This window comes from Neovison vison, chromosome 1 (assembly GCF_020171115.1).
Source record: "Neovison vison isolate M4711 chromosome 1, ASM_NN_V1, whole genome shotgun sequence".
Taxonomy (NCBI): domain Eukaryota; kingdom Metazoa; phylum Chordata; class Mammalia; order Carnivora; family Mustelidae; genus Neogale; species Neogale vison.
Window position 1 is genome coordinate 223360746 of NC_058091.1, and position 18198 is coordinate 223378943.

Here is an 18198-nt window from a genome sequence, read left to right on the forward strand (position 1 = left end):
CTCTGGCCAGGGCTTCCCTTTGACAAAACACATTTAGAAGCCAGAGGCCAAGAGAGCTCCCTGAGGGCATTCACATGGGTCATCCTCTTGGGGCACAGAGCAAGTTGGAGAAGAAAGGAGCAAGATCTGGAAGGGGGTAAAAGGAGACTCTCCAACATGGCTGCTTAGAGCAGCAAAGAGCTCTTTCCCCCAGTAGGCAGGTTGGCTCTCATTAGAGAAGTGCTCGCTTACTGTGAACACCACGTTACTCTTCCCAAGGCTTGTCTGCCTTTTGGGTGGTGAGCTGCTTGAGAGCAGGCAGGGCTCGGGAGAGACGCACAGAGGATGTGGTGAAGTTATCAAAACACCCCGTAGAATGGTCGTGCTTTCTCTGGTTGCTTGAAGAAATTCTCTTATCCCTGGACTGCTAAACTGGTATGGAATTTTACAACTTACAGACCTTTTGTAATAGTTCTGGAGACCAGGAGGACAGATATCACTATCTCTGTAGGGTCGATGGGTGATCCACTGAGGCCAGGGCCATGTCAATCAGTGCCGCAGGTGGAGCTGAGGTTGAAACTCTTGGCTTGCAGTCCAGGGCTCTCTACTCTAACACGCTGCAGCCCTTAGGGGTCATTTTTGTGGCTTATGACAATTCATCGTCCATATTCTATTTTAAAAAATAATTTAGTGAATGATTGCATATTACCCCATTGCCACTTTACAAATGATACAAGGAAGTGAAAAGGAAAAGTCCCCTAAGGACTTGGAGGTAAACTTGCCCTCTAAGAATTAAACTATGGTATTAGCTTGTGAATAAATTACAGCACAGAAATGCAGTGTCACCTCAAAGAGCACCATTGTTCCCAGGTCGGCCAGACTCAATTATGACTCACTTGACGGTATGACCATTTACGAGGGAGGATGTATCAGTCGGAAGTGAGCTGAATCATCCTTCTGAGCTTAGGAAGACTAGAGTTGCAGAAGCCAAGTGTTAGCAGAGCCCAGCCAGGCCTGGGGAAGAGGATGCTTCCAACCCCACCCACCCCCCCCCCCTGCAAGAAAGAAACCCCTTACCCATGAGCAGGCACGGCCCATCTCTCTTCCAGCCCCCTTACCCCAGGCAGCCAGAAATCTATTCTCTGTCTCTCGGAGATTTGCTTGTTCAGGACGTTTCACATCAATGAAGCCGTACAAAATATGGTCTTTTGTGACTGGGTTCTTTCACTTAGCATATTTTCGAAGTTCATCTATGTTGTGGTGTGCGTCTATCCTTCATTCCTTTTCATGTGACCTCATATTTTATTGTCTGGCTATACTAAATTTCATTTATCCATTTATCAGATGATTGATGCTAGTTTTTTTTTTTTCCCTACTTGTTGGCTATTATGAATAATGTTGCTAGGATTGTTTGTGTATCGATTTTTGTGTGGGTGCATGTTTTCATTTCTGTTGGGTATAGACCTGGGAATGAAATTGTTGGGTCATATGGTAACGTTGTTTAACGTTCTGAAGAACTGCCAGATGGTTTTCTAAAGCAGCTCCCACCATTTTACATTCCCACCAGCAATGTCTTAGTGTTTCAGTTTCTTCACATTGCTAGCTGACATCTGTTATCTTCTGTTTTGTATTGTAACTTCAGTACAATAGGAAAAGGAATGTTAAGAGTAGATGTCTCTCTTTTTCAGGGGAAAGCATTTAGTTTTTCACCATTAAGTATAATGTTAACTGTGGCTTTTTGTAGCTTAGAGTTTTTTTTTTTTTTTTTTTTTTTTTTTTAATCATGAGTCAATGTTGAATTTTATTACAGGATTCTCCCCACCCCACGTTTTTGGAGATTTTCATGTGGTTTTCCTTCTGTGGTTTCTTGATATGGGAAATAACATTGATTGAGTCTTTTTTTAAAAAGATTTTATTTATTTATTTTTGAGAGAGAGAACATGACCAGGGGGCAGAGGGAGACGAAGATGCAGAATCACCACCAAGCAAGGAGCCCAATGTGGGTCTCAATCCCAGCTCTAAGATCATGACCTGAGCTGAAGGCAGACGCCTAACCACCTGAGGCACCCAGGCGCCCAACATTGATTGATTCTTAAACAATGAACCACCCATGTATTCCTGGGACAGTCCCCATTTGGTCTAGCTGGAATTATCTCTTTTATATATTGTGTTTTGCTAGTGTTTTGTTCAATAATTTCTTTGAATTTTTATTGCAGCAGTTGATTAGAATTTTTATTAGCTCTTATTTCATTGTTCCTTTTTCTGAACATCCTGTGCTTGTTTGATGGGGCCGGAATATCTTTTCAAATTTATTTGAATATAACTAGCACTATCTCTGTTTCCTCCAGTGTCAATGGTTTTTTTAAAAATATTTATTTATTTATTTATTTAAGAGAGAGACAGAGAGAGAGAGAGAGAGCCTGCACACATGTAGGAGGAGGGGAGGGGAAGATGGGGAGAGAGATGCCAGCTCCATGCCCAGCATGAGCCCAATGCAGGGTTTGATCTCATGACCCTGAGATTATGACCTGAACTGAAATCAAGAGTCAGATGCTCAATGGACTGAGCCACTCAGGTACCTGCCAAAGTCAATGTTTTTTGATTTGTTTGTTTCCTGGTCGTCTTTCTCCTTCAAATTATAGACTATTCCCTCCCTATGTCTAGTGAACCTTGTTTGTTTGTGGTTAAGAATGAGTAGTAAAACTGACTATGAGTGTTATCTGTTGACTAATGGCTTCAATTTAGGGTAAATGTATAAGGAGCACACCACAGGCTTTAGCATTAGGATTTTTTTGGCGGAATAGGATTTGAACAATTTACCAGGTTTCCCATAATCATCAATATGCCACTTTTTGGTAGAACTGTTCACTTCCATAACCATATCGTGTTATATATCCATGGTGCAAAGCTAATTATAGATTCAGTAAGCATACACTCTTTCTTTGACTCCAGTTTGATGTCTTTTAGGCCTCTTACCTCTTATTTGAAGGTGCTACCCTGCTCTATACTAAGTCATATAATCTCAGCTCATTGATAGACTCACCATAGCAATAGGTAGCAAAGGGAAAATATCTACTTGATTACAGCTTGAAGTATGCAATTGCACTAGTGTTCTAGAAACTCATGGGTATGTAGAAATCCCTTTCAAATCTGTGAGAAAGTCAAACACAGGAGAAGTGATTTCTGATGTGACAGAGGGGAAGCAAGAAAGCTTTAAGGACAGGACTGCTGGAGGAGGCGGGAGGAGCAAGCCTGGATCAGGTACCACAGTTGGGGTTCTGAGCTTTTGGGGTAACATGAATGCTGGAGCCACCCTACCCTAATGTGGGGTTTATCCATATGGATGATAACTTCTGATGTGAATAAGGGACAAAATGAAACTTCAGAGACATACAGTGTACTGTTTTAGTGCATAAATTTATAGTAGGAGAGTCGAGGAGGTTTAAAAAAAAATGGAATTAGATTGGAACAAATTCAACCTGACAAAGCTTTCTTGTGCAATTCCCCCCCCCTTTTCTCTGAGATACCTAGTGCAGTAGATAGTTCTGATGGCTTTCCTTAGGCATGTTATTCCACTTTTTGGATGAAGTAACTAACGCAAAGTAACCCAGGGTCACATAGAATGAGGAGAAAGTAGGCTTCTGCGGTCGTGCAAGAACTAGAATAGAAACCCATAGAAAACTCAGAGCAGTCTTCTCCTGGCTACAGTTTCCTATATGGAGTAATATAATGGAGACTGTAACCTTGTGAAGTTTTGTGGAAGAGTGTGGAAATTTTGTGGAAAAGTGAAAGAGTTTCTTCATATAGAAGTTTCTCTTACAGAGTCAAAAGTAACAGCTGAGACCCAAGCACTGTAAAATTGTAACTCCATAATGGCATCTTTTGACAACTATATTAATTTATTGCTTTTGGATTATTTTTCCCAGTAGGTACTGAGGAGGACAGAGCTTAAAGAACTTAGATGAATACATAGGGGGATCCGTTAGGCAGTCTCAGCCTCCCTGTTGATGAGAAGACAGGAGTTGCCAATTAGCATGTCAGATACTCTGAGGAAAGAGAAATGATGGTTTTTGTTGACTGAAAAGATATCCACGTATGTGACATATTTTGTGATATATTTCATGCTGCAGATCCCTCCTCTCCTGCCCCTGACACCTTAGATTTTTACCCGAGATGGCTTTGCTCAGCCCTTACCCCTTTCCTGTCCTGCCTCCTTCTCTCCCTCACAGGTGTTTCCCAAAGAGCATTCCAAAATAAGATAAGATAAGATGAAATACATAAATCCTTATTTTAGGATCTGCTCCTATGAAACTTACCTAAGACAGTGGGTACTCAAGCAGTCTTAGGAAGCTGTCTCTAAGGATGGTCCTCCTCACCAGTCAGAGGGCAGTGAGGTCTCTAGCCATGATGGCACGTGGAGCACTGAGCTCTGGCCTGGTATAGCAGTGCAGTTGCTAAGACCTTCACCTCTGGTGAACTTGGAGGGACAGAGGTGGGAGGGAATGCACTGGCTCACGTGTGATGTCTCTACATGGGAGAGCTAGCAGTTGGGGGGCTGTGGAATTGGGTGGACATCACTGGGAGAAAATGACAGGCTCAGGGTAATCAGTCAACAATTTCAAGCTGAGTATGAGAGTCAGTGGGCCTTTGGGTAAGAATTTAAAGAGGCTGTCATGTCCTGTAGCTGGGAGGGCAGACATCCCTGAAAACCAGACACTAGACTTCATGGTAAGAACAGCAGGCTTTCAGAGCAGGCTGAATTCTCAGTATCAGAGTTAAGGTCCTGATAGAGATGGAGATCTGTAAAGGGTACTTCTGAATATTTTCATGTGAGCCTCTTAAATCCCTAGACTGTCCTGAGCCCTCTGGGCCTGAAGACATGGCCTCCTCTACCTTGTGGAAGATAGGGTCCTTGTTCCCTCTTTGATAAGACAATACGGACCCTTCAAATGAGACAGGGGCCTTACAAGACAATGCTAGCTTTTCCCAAGATCTGCCTTCATTTCCCTTTCTGGTTGAAAAATCGATAATGAGGATCAGCTGTACAATAGGCAAGTCCTGGGCTTAGGAAGGGAGGTGATGGAAGATACATCAAAGGTGCTGACTCGGGGCGCCTGGGTGGCTCAGTGGGTTAAGCCGCTGCCTTCAGCTCAGGTCATGATCTCGGGGTCCTGGGATTGAGTCCCGCATCGGGCTCCCTGCTTGGCGGGGAGCCTGCTTCCTCCTCTCTCTCTCTCTCTGCTTGCCTCTCTGCCTACTTGTGATCTCTGTCTGTCAAATAAATGAATAAAATATTAAAAAAAAATTTTTTTTTTAAATAAAAAAAAAAAAAAAAAAAAAGGTGCAGACTCACATGTACTAGTAGAACCCAGGAAAGCATGCCCAGGGTGGGTACAAAGCGGGCTGAATCAAGGGTGATGGAATACAAAAGACGAATATGAGAACGCTCTTTCGTAATGTAGGATTTAACACTTTGGTAAGGGCTCTGGATGGTGGTTTTATTTTATTTTATTTTATTTTTAAAGATTTTATTTATTTATTTGACAGACAGAGATCACAAGTAGGCAGAGAAGCAGGCAGAGGGAGAGAAGGAAGCAGGCTCCCTGCTGAGCAGAGAGCCCAATGCGCGGCTCAATCCCATGGACCCTGGGATCATGACCCGAGCCGAAGGCAGCGGCTTTAACCCACTGAGCCACCCAGGCACCCCTGGATGGTGGTTTAAATGTGCTAATGTTATGGTACTTGGAAGCTTGAAAAAAATGATGAGCTTCATTAAATAAGGTTGAGATACCAAAACTCTCATGGCTCAATAGAGAGGAAAGAATTTGTTGAAGTAAATCCCCTCTGAGACTGGAAAATCCCTCAGCCGACTCTGTTCTTTGGGAGGACCCATGAACAATTTACTTTCCAAGGCAATAAGGAATGTGCTAATGAGGGGAACAGCAGCATCGGTAAGGGGTTCAGTAGTGTTCTTCCTTTATAGGCCAGGCTGGTAGTTAGTGGCTGTTCTTGAACAGGGCTGCTCATTGCAATGGAGAGGATCCTGGATTGGAAAAGGCTAGATGAGAGCATATAACCTTTGTAAGCAAGGTGAGCATCATTGCTGTCGTGGTCAACAAGATTGGAAAAGCACAGGAGAGGCTGACCTGCAGGCATCTTTGGAGATGGTCAATAATGGTGATCATGTATTCCTAGAGGTTAGACAGACTATATATATATATATACATATATGTGTATATATATATATATAAAATAAATAGATAAATTTTATTACTATGTGTGTGTGTGTGTGTGTGTGTGTGTGTATAGTTTGAAGAGATCAAGACTAGACAAGCAGAAGACTGACATAGCCTCCCCCAAAGGAAAGTGATAATCTCTTACTCAGTTTCCAGACCTGAGACATCTGAACCCAAATCCATCTATGGAAGGAGCTGCATAGATTTTAAGACAAACCCTGCAAAACTGCCAAGTTTATACAGTAGTGATGCTTCTAGTCGTTCCACAAAGGGTCCTGTATCCATTCACCTAGATAACCAAACAATTGCAACAGGAAATACCTAGATCTTTGAAGGGTCTGAGTTGACACTGCTACCCAGGGATCCAGCACTTATCAGGGGAAAAATGGAGGGAGGTAAGGTTCATAAATGGAGTCATGGCCCATATCTGTCTTAGCATGGGTCAGCTGTACCCATGGAACCATCTAGCAATCTTTTCTCTAGTTTCTAAATGTAAAATTTTATGGTCATACTCAGAAATCACACTGATTTCTTGACATACAGAAGAAAAGCTGTTATAAGTATTTAATCAAAAACATTATCACAAAGATGGTGGAAGAGATTCAGAGGAGGTGGTTCTTGGCATATCCCCCATTTTAATCACCAGTTTGGCCTCTTCAAACACTGGATGGATCATGGCAGAGGAAGAGCATGGCCACAAGCTTATCCAAGAAGCTCCCATAGAGCTGTGGTTCCCATTGTGGTTATCTTTACTAGAACAGATTAATATAGCCTCAAGAATATGTCATGAGGCTTTAACACAGTTCCAAATATCTGTAGTGACTGTGCTTTATGGACAGAAAAAAGTTGTAAGAAATTAAAAGAGGATCAAGATAAGAATTTTGAAGAGCATTAGGATTCTAGAGACGCTGTGGGTCCCTCATAGGAGTTGCTACTTTTATTTTCCTGCAACACATTAACTAGCCTTAAGTGTTCCCAGCAGAGGTTTTATGGAAGCAGGTGGAGATGAGGTCCCTAAAAGCCCCGGCTGGGTTTTATCAACCAGCAAATGCATACAGACTATTAGAAATTATGCCAAATTGTTATGGGCTTTTATCTAACAATGAGAACACAGAAAATGGAACTCTGTGTACTTATTCTATAATATTATAACTTAGCAGCTGTGTACAAGGGTATAGCCCCATTCCATGCTCCTGGATGACCTTTTGGAACCAAACTTCTGCACCACTAGTAGATCTCACATGTCTATAGCACGCTATGTCCTCATTGTATGATATTTGTTTTCATCATTCAGTATTTTGGTACAGAGGGTTTACTAGACTCTGCTTTTGCAGATGACCTTTGGAAGCAGGCTTGGGTAGCTTAGATGAACTCACCAAGGCTCACAACAGCATAGTCCAATCCTATTGATCTGAGAGTTTTTTCTAGAACTCTCATCACATTGCCCATCAAGTTACCTGGACATGGTTCTTTGGTAAGAGCCACAAACTTGAGAGGACAGGAGATAGACCTTGTAGAGATGAGGGGGCACACTATGTCAGTGCAGTTTTTAGTTGAGTGATCTGGGAAATGCTGCAACGTGTCCTCCAAAGCAAAAACAAGTTTTTGTCCCTTGCATCTCCTACCACTAAGATAGAAACCTGAAGTTTGGGCAGTGTCTTTACATTTGGAATGCAGCATATTTCATATGTGGGGTGGAGCTCTGACTTACCTTTGGGCTATATTAGGACTACTAGTTTTAGGTTGGTCCCAGAACAAGAAGGACCTCTGCAGCAGGTTTAGTCTTTAGTATAAGTAGTCATGTGGGCCATATCATTTGGCTGAGGTTGTCATGCTGGAAGTATCTGGGTGTAAAAGGATGATACTGACATTCTGGCAAACTCCAATAAAGGAGCCCTAACAAAACACAGACCCTTGGAATTCTAGAGCAAGACCATGTTATCAGGAGCAGAGAAAGATAGACCATTCAACAAGCAGCTCCTGGCAGAGATGGAAGCTATAAATGGGTCCAACAGCACAGGCAGAGTAATGGGGCCCAAATCTCTGAAACCTGTAAATATGTCACTTGGCAAGAAGGAGTTTGCAGATATGATTGTGTTAAGACTCTTCAAATGGGAAAATTAGCCGGAATTATCTGGGTGAGCCCAGCAAAACAAGTTCCCTCTAAGAGGAAGGCAGGAGAGTCAGAGTAGGAAGGATACACAAAGATAGAAGGAGGAGTCACAGAGAGGGAATTAAAGCTATGCGACTTCATTGATGATTTGAAGATGGAAAAAGGGGCCATGAGCCCAGGAGTACCAGAAACCTCTAGAAGCTGGAAAAGAAAAGGAAATAGATTCTTCCCTGCAGCCTCCAGAAGAAGACTTGCTGACCTCTTGACTTGAAACCAGTGAAAGCTGGTTTGGGGGCTCCAGAAATGGAAGTGATAGATTTGTGTTATTTTAAGCTGCGAAGTTGATGGTAATTTGGTATAGCAGCAGCAATAAGATACTCATACAAGCCTTTTCCAGCAAAGTTTATTTAAAGCTGTTCTTGAATATCTCTCCTCTTGGCATTAGAGACTGACTCTGTGCGCTCCAGATAATATCATTCCTTTAGGAGAACAAACTGCCAGGTGGTGACAAGTGGAGACCGCATCCATCCCGACTAGAATTTACCTACTTTCTGGATAGGAGTTTGCCATTATTGCCAGTGGTGCTTCAGGCAGCCCCAGTATTCATTGATTCGCTAAGTGTCTGGTCTACCAGCATGGGATGCTCTATAACATTGCCTAAGACCAAGGGCACTATTTTTTAGCCAAGCATCAGTGAAGACATGACTGTGGGACCCGCTGTTCCTACACATACCCACTGAGCAGAAACTGCTGTCCTCGTGGAGTGGTGACGCAACCTCTTAAAGGCGAGGATGCCTTATAGCCTTGGGACTGGGCAACCGATGGGATGCAGTCCACTCCTTCCATCAGTTTGTGGTCATTGTATGGCTCTACACTCATGGGTCCAAAAACCAAGGGGTAAGAGTAGGAGTAGGATCCACTGAAGAATTTGAGCTGTCTATCTGGGGGTCCAGAATCTGTATATCTAGAGGTCCTGAGTTGTAGAGGGAGAAAATAAAGAGTCACACTAAGTTTTAAGCTACCATTGCTACATGGTGACTTAAGGTTCCTAAGGCCAGAAAATTCATAGGCAAATAAAAGAGTGACCATTCCGACAGGTTATTGGCTCTGATCATCAATAGCAGGGAGAGTATTGCAACATGATGAGAGCACAGAGGAGTATGTTTGGCACTCTTATGACCCACCGGGTCACATCTTGGTATGCCCAGGTTTAACTGTAAATGGACAAGGATAGCAACTACATTGTACTAAGGGCAGGATAACTAGGGTCTCAGGCCAGTTGGAGGTCAGGGTCTGGATCATTTTATCAGGCATCTCAGAAGTGCTAGGATAAAGGGAATCTAGCATGGATTAAGAGGAAGCTATGGTTCATCCCACTGTCCCTCTTTTTGTATAGTGACCTGCGATAACAGAATCCAGAAGAAGCTATACCTGGGTGGAGTAAATCAATGTGGTGGGTGGGTCTGAGCAGTGCCAGGGGTGAACTGTAGGGGGCGCTGTGGTACATGCCCAGGTGTGTGCAACTGAGCCACAGAATCCTCTCGCTTGCTATAAATGTTGGTTGCTAATGGCAATATGTGCTTTTTTTTTGAACACCTAGTTTTTATTCATTCAACAGTATAATGGTTTTGTTCTTTCATCTGGTTATATATAGCTGTAATGGAGTTCATTTCTTTTCCGCTGCTCTGTAGTAGTTGGTGTTCTCAATCTAACACAATTTACTCCTCTGTTCTCCTATAGATGGAGCTCTGAATTGTTAGTGGGTTTGGGTTATTACAAATAATGTCCCCATGGGTATTTTTTTAACCTGTCGTTGAATGTACACATACATATCTGTCGCGTTTCTACCTAGGAAAGTATGGGGTCACAAGATGCACATCAGATCCGCAGTAGTAGATAATGTCTGAGTGTTTTCTGAAGTGGTTTGTGTCCTGTGAAGAATTATCCCACCACTCTGTGGGCATGAGATATTTTTTTGTATGATCTTCTGGAAGCTTTATTGCTTTCCTTTCATCTCTAGATCAGTAGTCAACTTAGAATGAGGTAAAGGTGAAGTTTCAATGTTTTCCATATGGAAATCAGTTGACCATTTGATTTAAAAAGACTTTATTTGAAAGAGTCCTCTTCGTGCCCTGCCCTGCAACTCTCAGTATCATGCAGTGTTTCCTTTGTTGGATTTTTTTTCTCATGGAAGAACTTTGGATCTAGGCAAGCAAGTGAACAGTGAATAGTTATTTGGTTGACCCTTTTGTGATAGTAACATTATCATCTCACTTAACTAAGGAAACTGAGGCTTATAGAAGTTAATTAATTTAGTGGGAAGTTTCTCCTGAACTAAGATTCTCATTATGAGTGCCTTAAATAAAATAGAAGTTTTTAATTAATTAACCAGATAACAGTATGGAGATGGGTGATTCAGGTCTGCTACTGCGCTTTGCTGTCTTTATGTGGTGTCCATTAGTGGGTCCAAGCCTCTGGTTCCAGCTCCCACTCACGTGTTCCGATTGCAGCTTAGTGGGATGGGAGGGTGAGCATGGAAATGCATGCCTCTTATTTTAGGGATGTTACTTGGAAATTACACAATTCTACTTGTATCCTATTGGCCAAAATTCACTTACATAATTCACTTACATAGCCACATCAAACCAAGAGAGCCTGGCAGAATGGAGTCTTTATTTTTATTTTTATTTTTTTAAAGATTTTTTTTTTATTCATTCATTTGAGAGAGAGAGACAGTGAGAGAGAGCACGAGCGAGGAGAAGGTCAGAGAGCGAAGCAGACTCCCCATGGAGCTGGGAGCCTGATGTGGGACTCGATCCCGGGACTCCAGGATCACGCCCTGAGCCGAAGGCAGTCGTCCAACCAACTGAGCCACCCAGGCGTCCCAGAATGGAGTCTTTAATTTAGGTGGCCAGCATCTTGCCAAGATTTGGGGTCTCTGTTTCTATAGGGAGGAAGGAGAGAACGGATATGGGAATTGCTAGCCATCGTTGAATCCTTGGTTGTGGCACATCTGAGATTCAGACAAAAGCCTGTGTACCTCCAGGCTCTACTGTATAGCCCTCGACAACCAACCGGACTGCCACAGTTTGTCTCCTTGAAAAACTTCAGGATACCTTCCTGTCAGAACAGAATTCCTGGATGTCTCTCCAGACATGTATAGAATTCCTTTGATTAGAAAACAAATTTATTTAACTCAGTGTTTTTTGGTTTTGTTTTTATTTTTATTTATTTTTTAATCAGGAAAACTGATTAAATTTCGATACGCACTGCTATTGTCAGAGAAAATGTTTCCAAAGCCTGCTTTAATCCGTCCACTACTGACTTTACTTTCACTTAATTCGTTCTTTCTCTCTTCCTTTCTTCCCCCCCATCCCCATTCCCCTCTTTTTTGGCTCACTATTCTGTCTTCCCAAGGTTATGGTGCCCTGGTGTTTCCTCTCCATGCTCCCACTGCCCACACAGTGACAATGAGGAGTCAGTCCAGGGGTTGGTGGGGAGGATGAGAGCAAGTGGGGTCACAATGTCTCACTCTTTCATTTTTTTAAACTTTTATTATTAGTTTTTATTACACAAGGGTTACATATTCATTGTAGAAAAATTAGAAAACACAGAAAAGCAAAAAGAAAAAATAATCACCCATAATCCCACTACCCATAAATAACTACTATTAACATTTTAGTGTATGTCCTTCTAGCTTCTTATGCATATATATACATACATAGATAATATTTATATATAATTTTCTTTTTTACAAATATTGTGTCATACTATACATACTGTTTTATAACGTGTTTTTTTTTTCATTTAAGATATATCGTGAACATTGTTGTTTATTCCCTGAAAAAATTATACAGATACTACATGCTCATTGTGGAAAAACCAGAAATTACAGATATGCAAAAAGAAAATATAGTTGCTCCAAATCTCACCTCCCAGAGATAGATGCTGTTAACATTTTAGCAAATATCCTTTCAGATGCTGTAATGCACACATGTATATGTATACTTTTAAAATGGAAACATACTATAGTCTTCTGTAACTTCCTTTTCCATTTAACAATATACATCTAGTGCTTACTCTTAATTGGTGGGCAGTATTCCATTGAAAGAATATACCCTATTTAATCAACCCTATATTGTAGGCTTACTTATATTTTTTCCATTCTTCCAAATAATGCTCCTATAAACATCCTTTTTAAATATATTTTTTTGAATAATGCATGAATGTACCTTAGTTCATTTTTCTTGGCTTTTTTTGAGGAGAATTTCCCTAAAGTGGAAGTATTTGGCATACACAAAAATATATTGCCAAAATATTTTCCAGAAAGATCAGATCAATTTACACCCTTGTTGACTCTGTGAGAAAATGTTCATTTCCATACTTCCTTGTTGTCCCTGGGAACTATAGTTCTTTATACCCTTTGTCTTTCTGATACATAAAAAAGAATATATTGTAAGAATTTGTACTTTTAATTACTAGTTAAATTTTCATATTTATTATTAGTTCATTACTTTAATTTATGGTACACTGACGGTTTGTGTCCTTGGCTCAATTTTCTACTCAAAAGCTTGATTCTTTTTGATCACAAAATGTTACTTATTCATGCATTCATTATCCACTCACACAATAAATATGTTTTCAGTATTTGCTTTGTGTCTAGCACTGTGTTAAGTATTGAGGATATAACAGTAAGCGAAATAGACATAGTTGCTGCTTTCTTGAACTTCCAGTTTAGTGAAGAGAAACAGACAAACAAGCAATAATTTTAAAAGTGCAATGAGGAAACAATGAAATGGGAACACTTGGTTGGGCAGATTGTAGATCATAGAAACTTTCCAAGGGCAATGGGGTCTCGATACGTATTAGAGATCTATGCTCTTTGTTGCGTATATTTCAAATTTTGTTTTCTCTCAATTTGATTTGTTATTTTTTACTGTATAAGGGTTCTGTATTTTTAATTGGTCAAATCTATCCATCGTTTTCTTTTTGGTTTCTTCCTTTGTTGTCCTGCTTAGAAAGGCTTTTTTTTTTTTCGTAGTAAAATTATGTAAATATTTGTCAATATTGCCTGCTGGTCCTTTTATGTGCTTATGTGTTTTAACGTCTAAATCTTAACTTCACCTAGAATTTATTCTGATGGAAGTTATGAGGTATAGATCTAGTATTTCCCCCAATAATTAGCCAACCAATCATCCCTATTGTTAAGTAATCCAAACTTTTCCCACTGATTGGAAACACCATCTTTATAACGCACTCAATGCTTCTGTGTTCTTGGGTTTATTTCTGATCTTTATATTTAATTATAATGATTTATTACAGGCCAATAGCATCACTAATTTTCCTCATCCTCTCTATAGTCATCTGAAAGCTGAGCATTTTGCATTTGGTGACGTTCTAGAACACAAAGAAATGATAGTGCTTAGGTATATGCGTGTGGCAAGGGAAGTGAGTCTGGATGATATTCTTAATCCTTTCAACTTTGAGACTTCCAGAATCTGAATGCTATATGGGATATTGTTAATCTGGCCCATTGTTTGCTGTCTAAAATAAGTGAGCTGCCTTTACACTCTGTGCATTTATTTTCCCTTCGTATTCTAAAGCTCAGCATCCGGTAGGTGGCAGTATTGCCCTACAATAAGTAGCCAACCGTTAGAGAAGCACCGAAGAACAAAACCATCCGGCAGGGTTTTAGAATTTCCCTAAGAGCTTTAATGAGAGGAGGCATCAGGGCTGTGCTACTTCTAAAGTCTTCTTTGTACCTTGAACAATGGCTCAGCCAGAATTTTGCAGTCGATCTGTTCCTGGAGGCGTGCAAGACATCAGGGGACAGGTATTTTAAAGTGATACCTCGGCCCTGTGGGCATTTGCTCACATACCTTATCCACAAGTGCCTCTGGGCCCCGCCACTGACTGACTTAACAATAGGATTGTGGTGGGATTCAGGTGGTTTTTATTTTCTTTATACTTGGTGGTATGTTCCTGATTTCCCACAAAGAACATATATCGCTTCTGAAATCTGGAAAAAAGAAAATGATGAATCAACACGGGATTTTAAAATTGCGGGGGGGGGGTAAAATGGGTGACGGTGTGCTGGAAAAAGTTGACATCCTTTTCCAGTTTCAGCATGTGAGGACATGCAATGGAATGGGTTCAGTGTTTTCTCCTTACCCCTAGAGATCAGCTCAGTGTTATTGCTAATCTGGAAGCGATTTACCAGCAGGAGGCCGAGATGGTAGACTTGTATCTCATGGACTACACCTGAGAAAGTCCTTTGGTAGGTGAGAGGAGAGTGGGGTCAGCCCCTAAAGAGAGGCATTGGCGTATCCAGTGGGAGGTGGTGAGCTATCTATTGCCATTATGAGCCAGTGCAGGTCATCACGACTTGGAGCACTGAAATTCGTTTTAGAATCTGCTAGTGAAAGAAGATCTATAAATCTTGGAGCGTGTCCACATGAACTATAAAAGCAATCAAAGTCTGGGAAACAGGCACTATGCATAAAAGATAAGGTGGCTGAATTTATTTACCTCAGATATGGAAAGCCTAGCTGGGGAATTAGACAAATTCCCATCTCCATGAACAGCTACCATAGCCCTCCCAGACCTGGAGGTGAGACCTGAATTTATTAACAGTCTTCAGTTGTACAAAGGACAATGGCACAGGAGGTAAGTGTTCCTTTCACACCGAGACTAAGGCGAGAGTGAGCCCAAATTAACCTAGCAGAAGTGATTTAGGTCAAGCATTTAGAGGAACGTGCTGAACACCAAGGCTGGATTTATCGGTTAATACCTTTGCATGAATTAATAGGAATGAGATTGAAGCTAAGGGTTCAATATAGTGTAAAGGTGCATGAGGGCAGAGACGGAAGCTGAGAACGTGCCCAACTGGGCTACTTTATCATTTCTAAAACAATGGACCTTAAGTGAATTGACCACATGGGATGAAAATGAACCATATTCAAAAAAGATATTAAACTTCAATCAGACCTGATTTATGAAACCAGGGTTTGCAGACCAGATAAATCTGGGAGTGGTTACCTGCTTTGCAAGGGGGTATTCATTCTAAGAGTCTCTAAAGAGCATATTCCAACAACTGTTTTACAGTTGTTTATTTGATTTAGAAAGTTGTGATTTTTTCATATAACTTTCAGAAAGATACCTCTTTATATGAAGTCAGGCATACCTATAACCATGTGTCAATTACAAGTTCATTGGAACAGAACTCTGGACTCCAAGAATAAGGCCAAAAATCAGCTGGTATGATCTAAGAGACTGCATAGCCTTTTGAGATCTTTTCCAACCCTCTAATCCTTTTGCTTTCCATCACAAAAGCTAGAAGAGAATTCCAAGTATAATCTCCACAACATCAGATACTAGGTTGAACCATATGAAATTGCCATTTTTGTAGGTCAAACAGTCAAATACCAGCAATTTCATATAGGTCAATCTAATACAATAATTATTTCAGTAGTTCATAAACACCTTTCATAAACATCTTCACTAAAGCTAACAGCTTTAATGTATTTAGTTGTTGGGTCAAAAATATTGGACATCTAAATGCCTGTGCACATAAGTACTGAGAAAGTATAGGGTTAGGATTAAAGAGGCATCTTGGATAAACCACCAATAGGCATCTAGCTCATCCTTTTATTGGATTAGACACTTGTGTCTCTTGTCTGTCTTGAGGAGTCCTTAGATTTTTGAAAAGCAAGAAGAGAAGTCCAAAGGCCTGATCTTTCAACCCATAGGAAATCCTGTTCAGGTAACGGGCCAAGGAAGAACAGGGGAAAATACAACACAATTTGTACCATGTTACAAGTTTAGTGAGGAAGATCGTAAGAGAGCTGTGAGCAGAAAAACAAAGCGTGTGGCTTCCTCCTTTCTAAAATATAGTATTGCTTAATGTGTCCTGCTTTCAAGATTCTAAGCATAAGACAAGACACCAAGTACACATCGGAAAAGTCATATCTGCATAGTCATCTAAAATGAGACAAGCTTAGCTTAACTAAAAAGATTTTATTAACGTAAAATGTTAAATATTTTTACGATCTGAGCTAATTCCAGCATGCCCTATAAGATTTAACACTATGCTGATGCGCAGACATCATGCTTCAGATTTCGATTAGAACAAAATGTGATAATATTCAATTTTACATTTGAGGGTAATTGTATATGTTACTACACCATTTTCTAACTGGATTACTCATTCTCCAAGAAGCTGAAAAAGACACCATTGGATCGAAAGGAAATTAGTTGCCCATATGCATTGTACGAAGATAATAGGATTATTGTGTATTTACAAAATTTAAATATGTTTTATATATGGTTTCTGTTGCATTATAAATTAAGATATCTGTATGTAGAAGCTCTTGGATTCCGACAGAATGGAAGACTGAATGTAAATGAGTGCAGACAAAGCAATAGGTGAGGTGGTATATGTTTGGTTATAATATTATTCCTAATAATATTGATATATTGGATTTTTGAACACAGTTTTGCAGTTTTAGATAGATTTCTATGTTTAAAGACTCTCATATATGATAAATTGTTCACATGAGAACAGCAAGAGCTAAAGATATACTATTATACATGAAATAATTTTTCTCTGTATAATACATTTAAAAAAACCTTGAAATAATTTAAAAACCATAATTCTTGCATCTGTCATGGTATGGTTTGGAGCAGACATGCACAATGTCAGCTTTAAAAATCCTTTTAAAAACAGCCTGCTTTTTGAATCTTTTTTTCCCTTGACAGCAGCTGCTTTCAAATGTAAAATCATTTAAACCGGTAGGGGGAGGCGAATAAAAGTAATAAGGAAGCATAGAAAACATAGTCAAAAACCAATAATTGTGGTTCAGCGGTCTGGAGGTCCTCAGGTTCTGTGATATTTTCGGGTCTTCGCAATGGTGGATTTCCAGGAGGAGTTGTCTAGCTTGACACCAGACAACACAGCCCAAAGAACCTTCTCTTCCGTCTTCTAACCAGGGGGTAGGGAGTTAGATTTAGAAGGCTGCTGTCATCTGTGATGGGACAGAATGTACATATGAGTGAATACAGACAAAATAACCTCGGTTTGATGAATTGGCTTTTAAAATCGACCAGCTTTTGAATCAAGGTCTCTTGATTTCAGCACTTTGGACCAGATAATTATTTGGTTGGGGCTCTCCTGAGCACTGGAACATTTAGTAGCATCCCTGGCCCTACTTACTCAGGTGTGACAACCAAAAATGTCCCCCAGATAGCAACGAAAGGTTCTTTTTTGGTGGTGGTGGTTGGTGGGGTGGGTGTGTATAAGGGGGTGGGGCATGGGACCAGCACTGTAGCCTGCAGTTGAGAATCACGGCTTAGAATTAAATATAAGCCGCTTGGAGGCGCTGTTTTAGAAAGAGCCCCTGCTTTGGGATAAGTTTGGCCTCTTTTCTAAACCCACCTAGGCTAATTCCTAGCTCTGTGACTTTGAACATGTAACTGGAAGCTTGCTAAGTCTCCGTTCTCCCATGTGTGAGACAGGCTTTCATACCACTTACCTTAGATGAAGATTGTATGAAATTATCTATGAAAACATGAAGCTTGGCCGGTATCCTATGTGCCTAGCATAGAGGAAGCGCTCAGTAAGTACAGCTTTTATTAACTCTTTTCCTTTACAGAGGACCATTATCTTGCTTCCACTCACCTATTTATGCCTCAGGAAGAAGTTTCTCAACTATTCCTTGTTGAGTTTTTGCCTACTGATTTCTTTCTTTCTTTTTTTTTTTTAAGATTTTATTTATTCACTTGAGAGAGAGAGAGTATGAGAGGGGAGAGGGTCAGAGGGAGAAGCAGACTCCCTGCCAAGCAGGGAACCTGATGTGGGACTCGATCCCGGGA

The 18198-nt window shown here is 40.6% G+C and overlaps 1 protein-coding gene across 1 annotated transcript in view; it reads right to left on the bottom strand.

The window, feature by feature from the left end:
* Positions 1 to 11862: 11862 nt before the first annotated feature.
* LOC122919294 (regulator of G protein signaling 7 binding protein) overlaps positions 11863 to 18198 on the bottom strand; it is a 102105-nt gene continuing 95769 nt past the window's right edge. Inside the window, exon 6 of the mRNA XM_044268235.1 lies at positions 11863 to 17351. Within this exon, the coding sequence (XP_044124170.1) occupies positions 17260 to 17351 (92 nt within the window). The 3' untranslated portion in view covers positions 11863 to 17259. The remainder of the gene's footprint in view (positions 17352 to 18198) is intronic.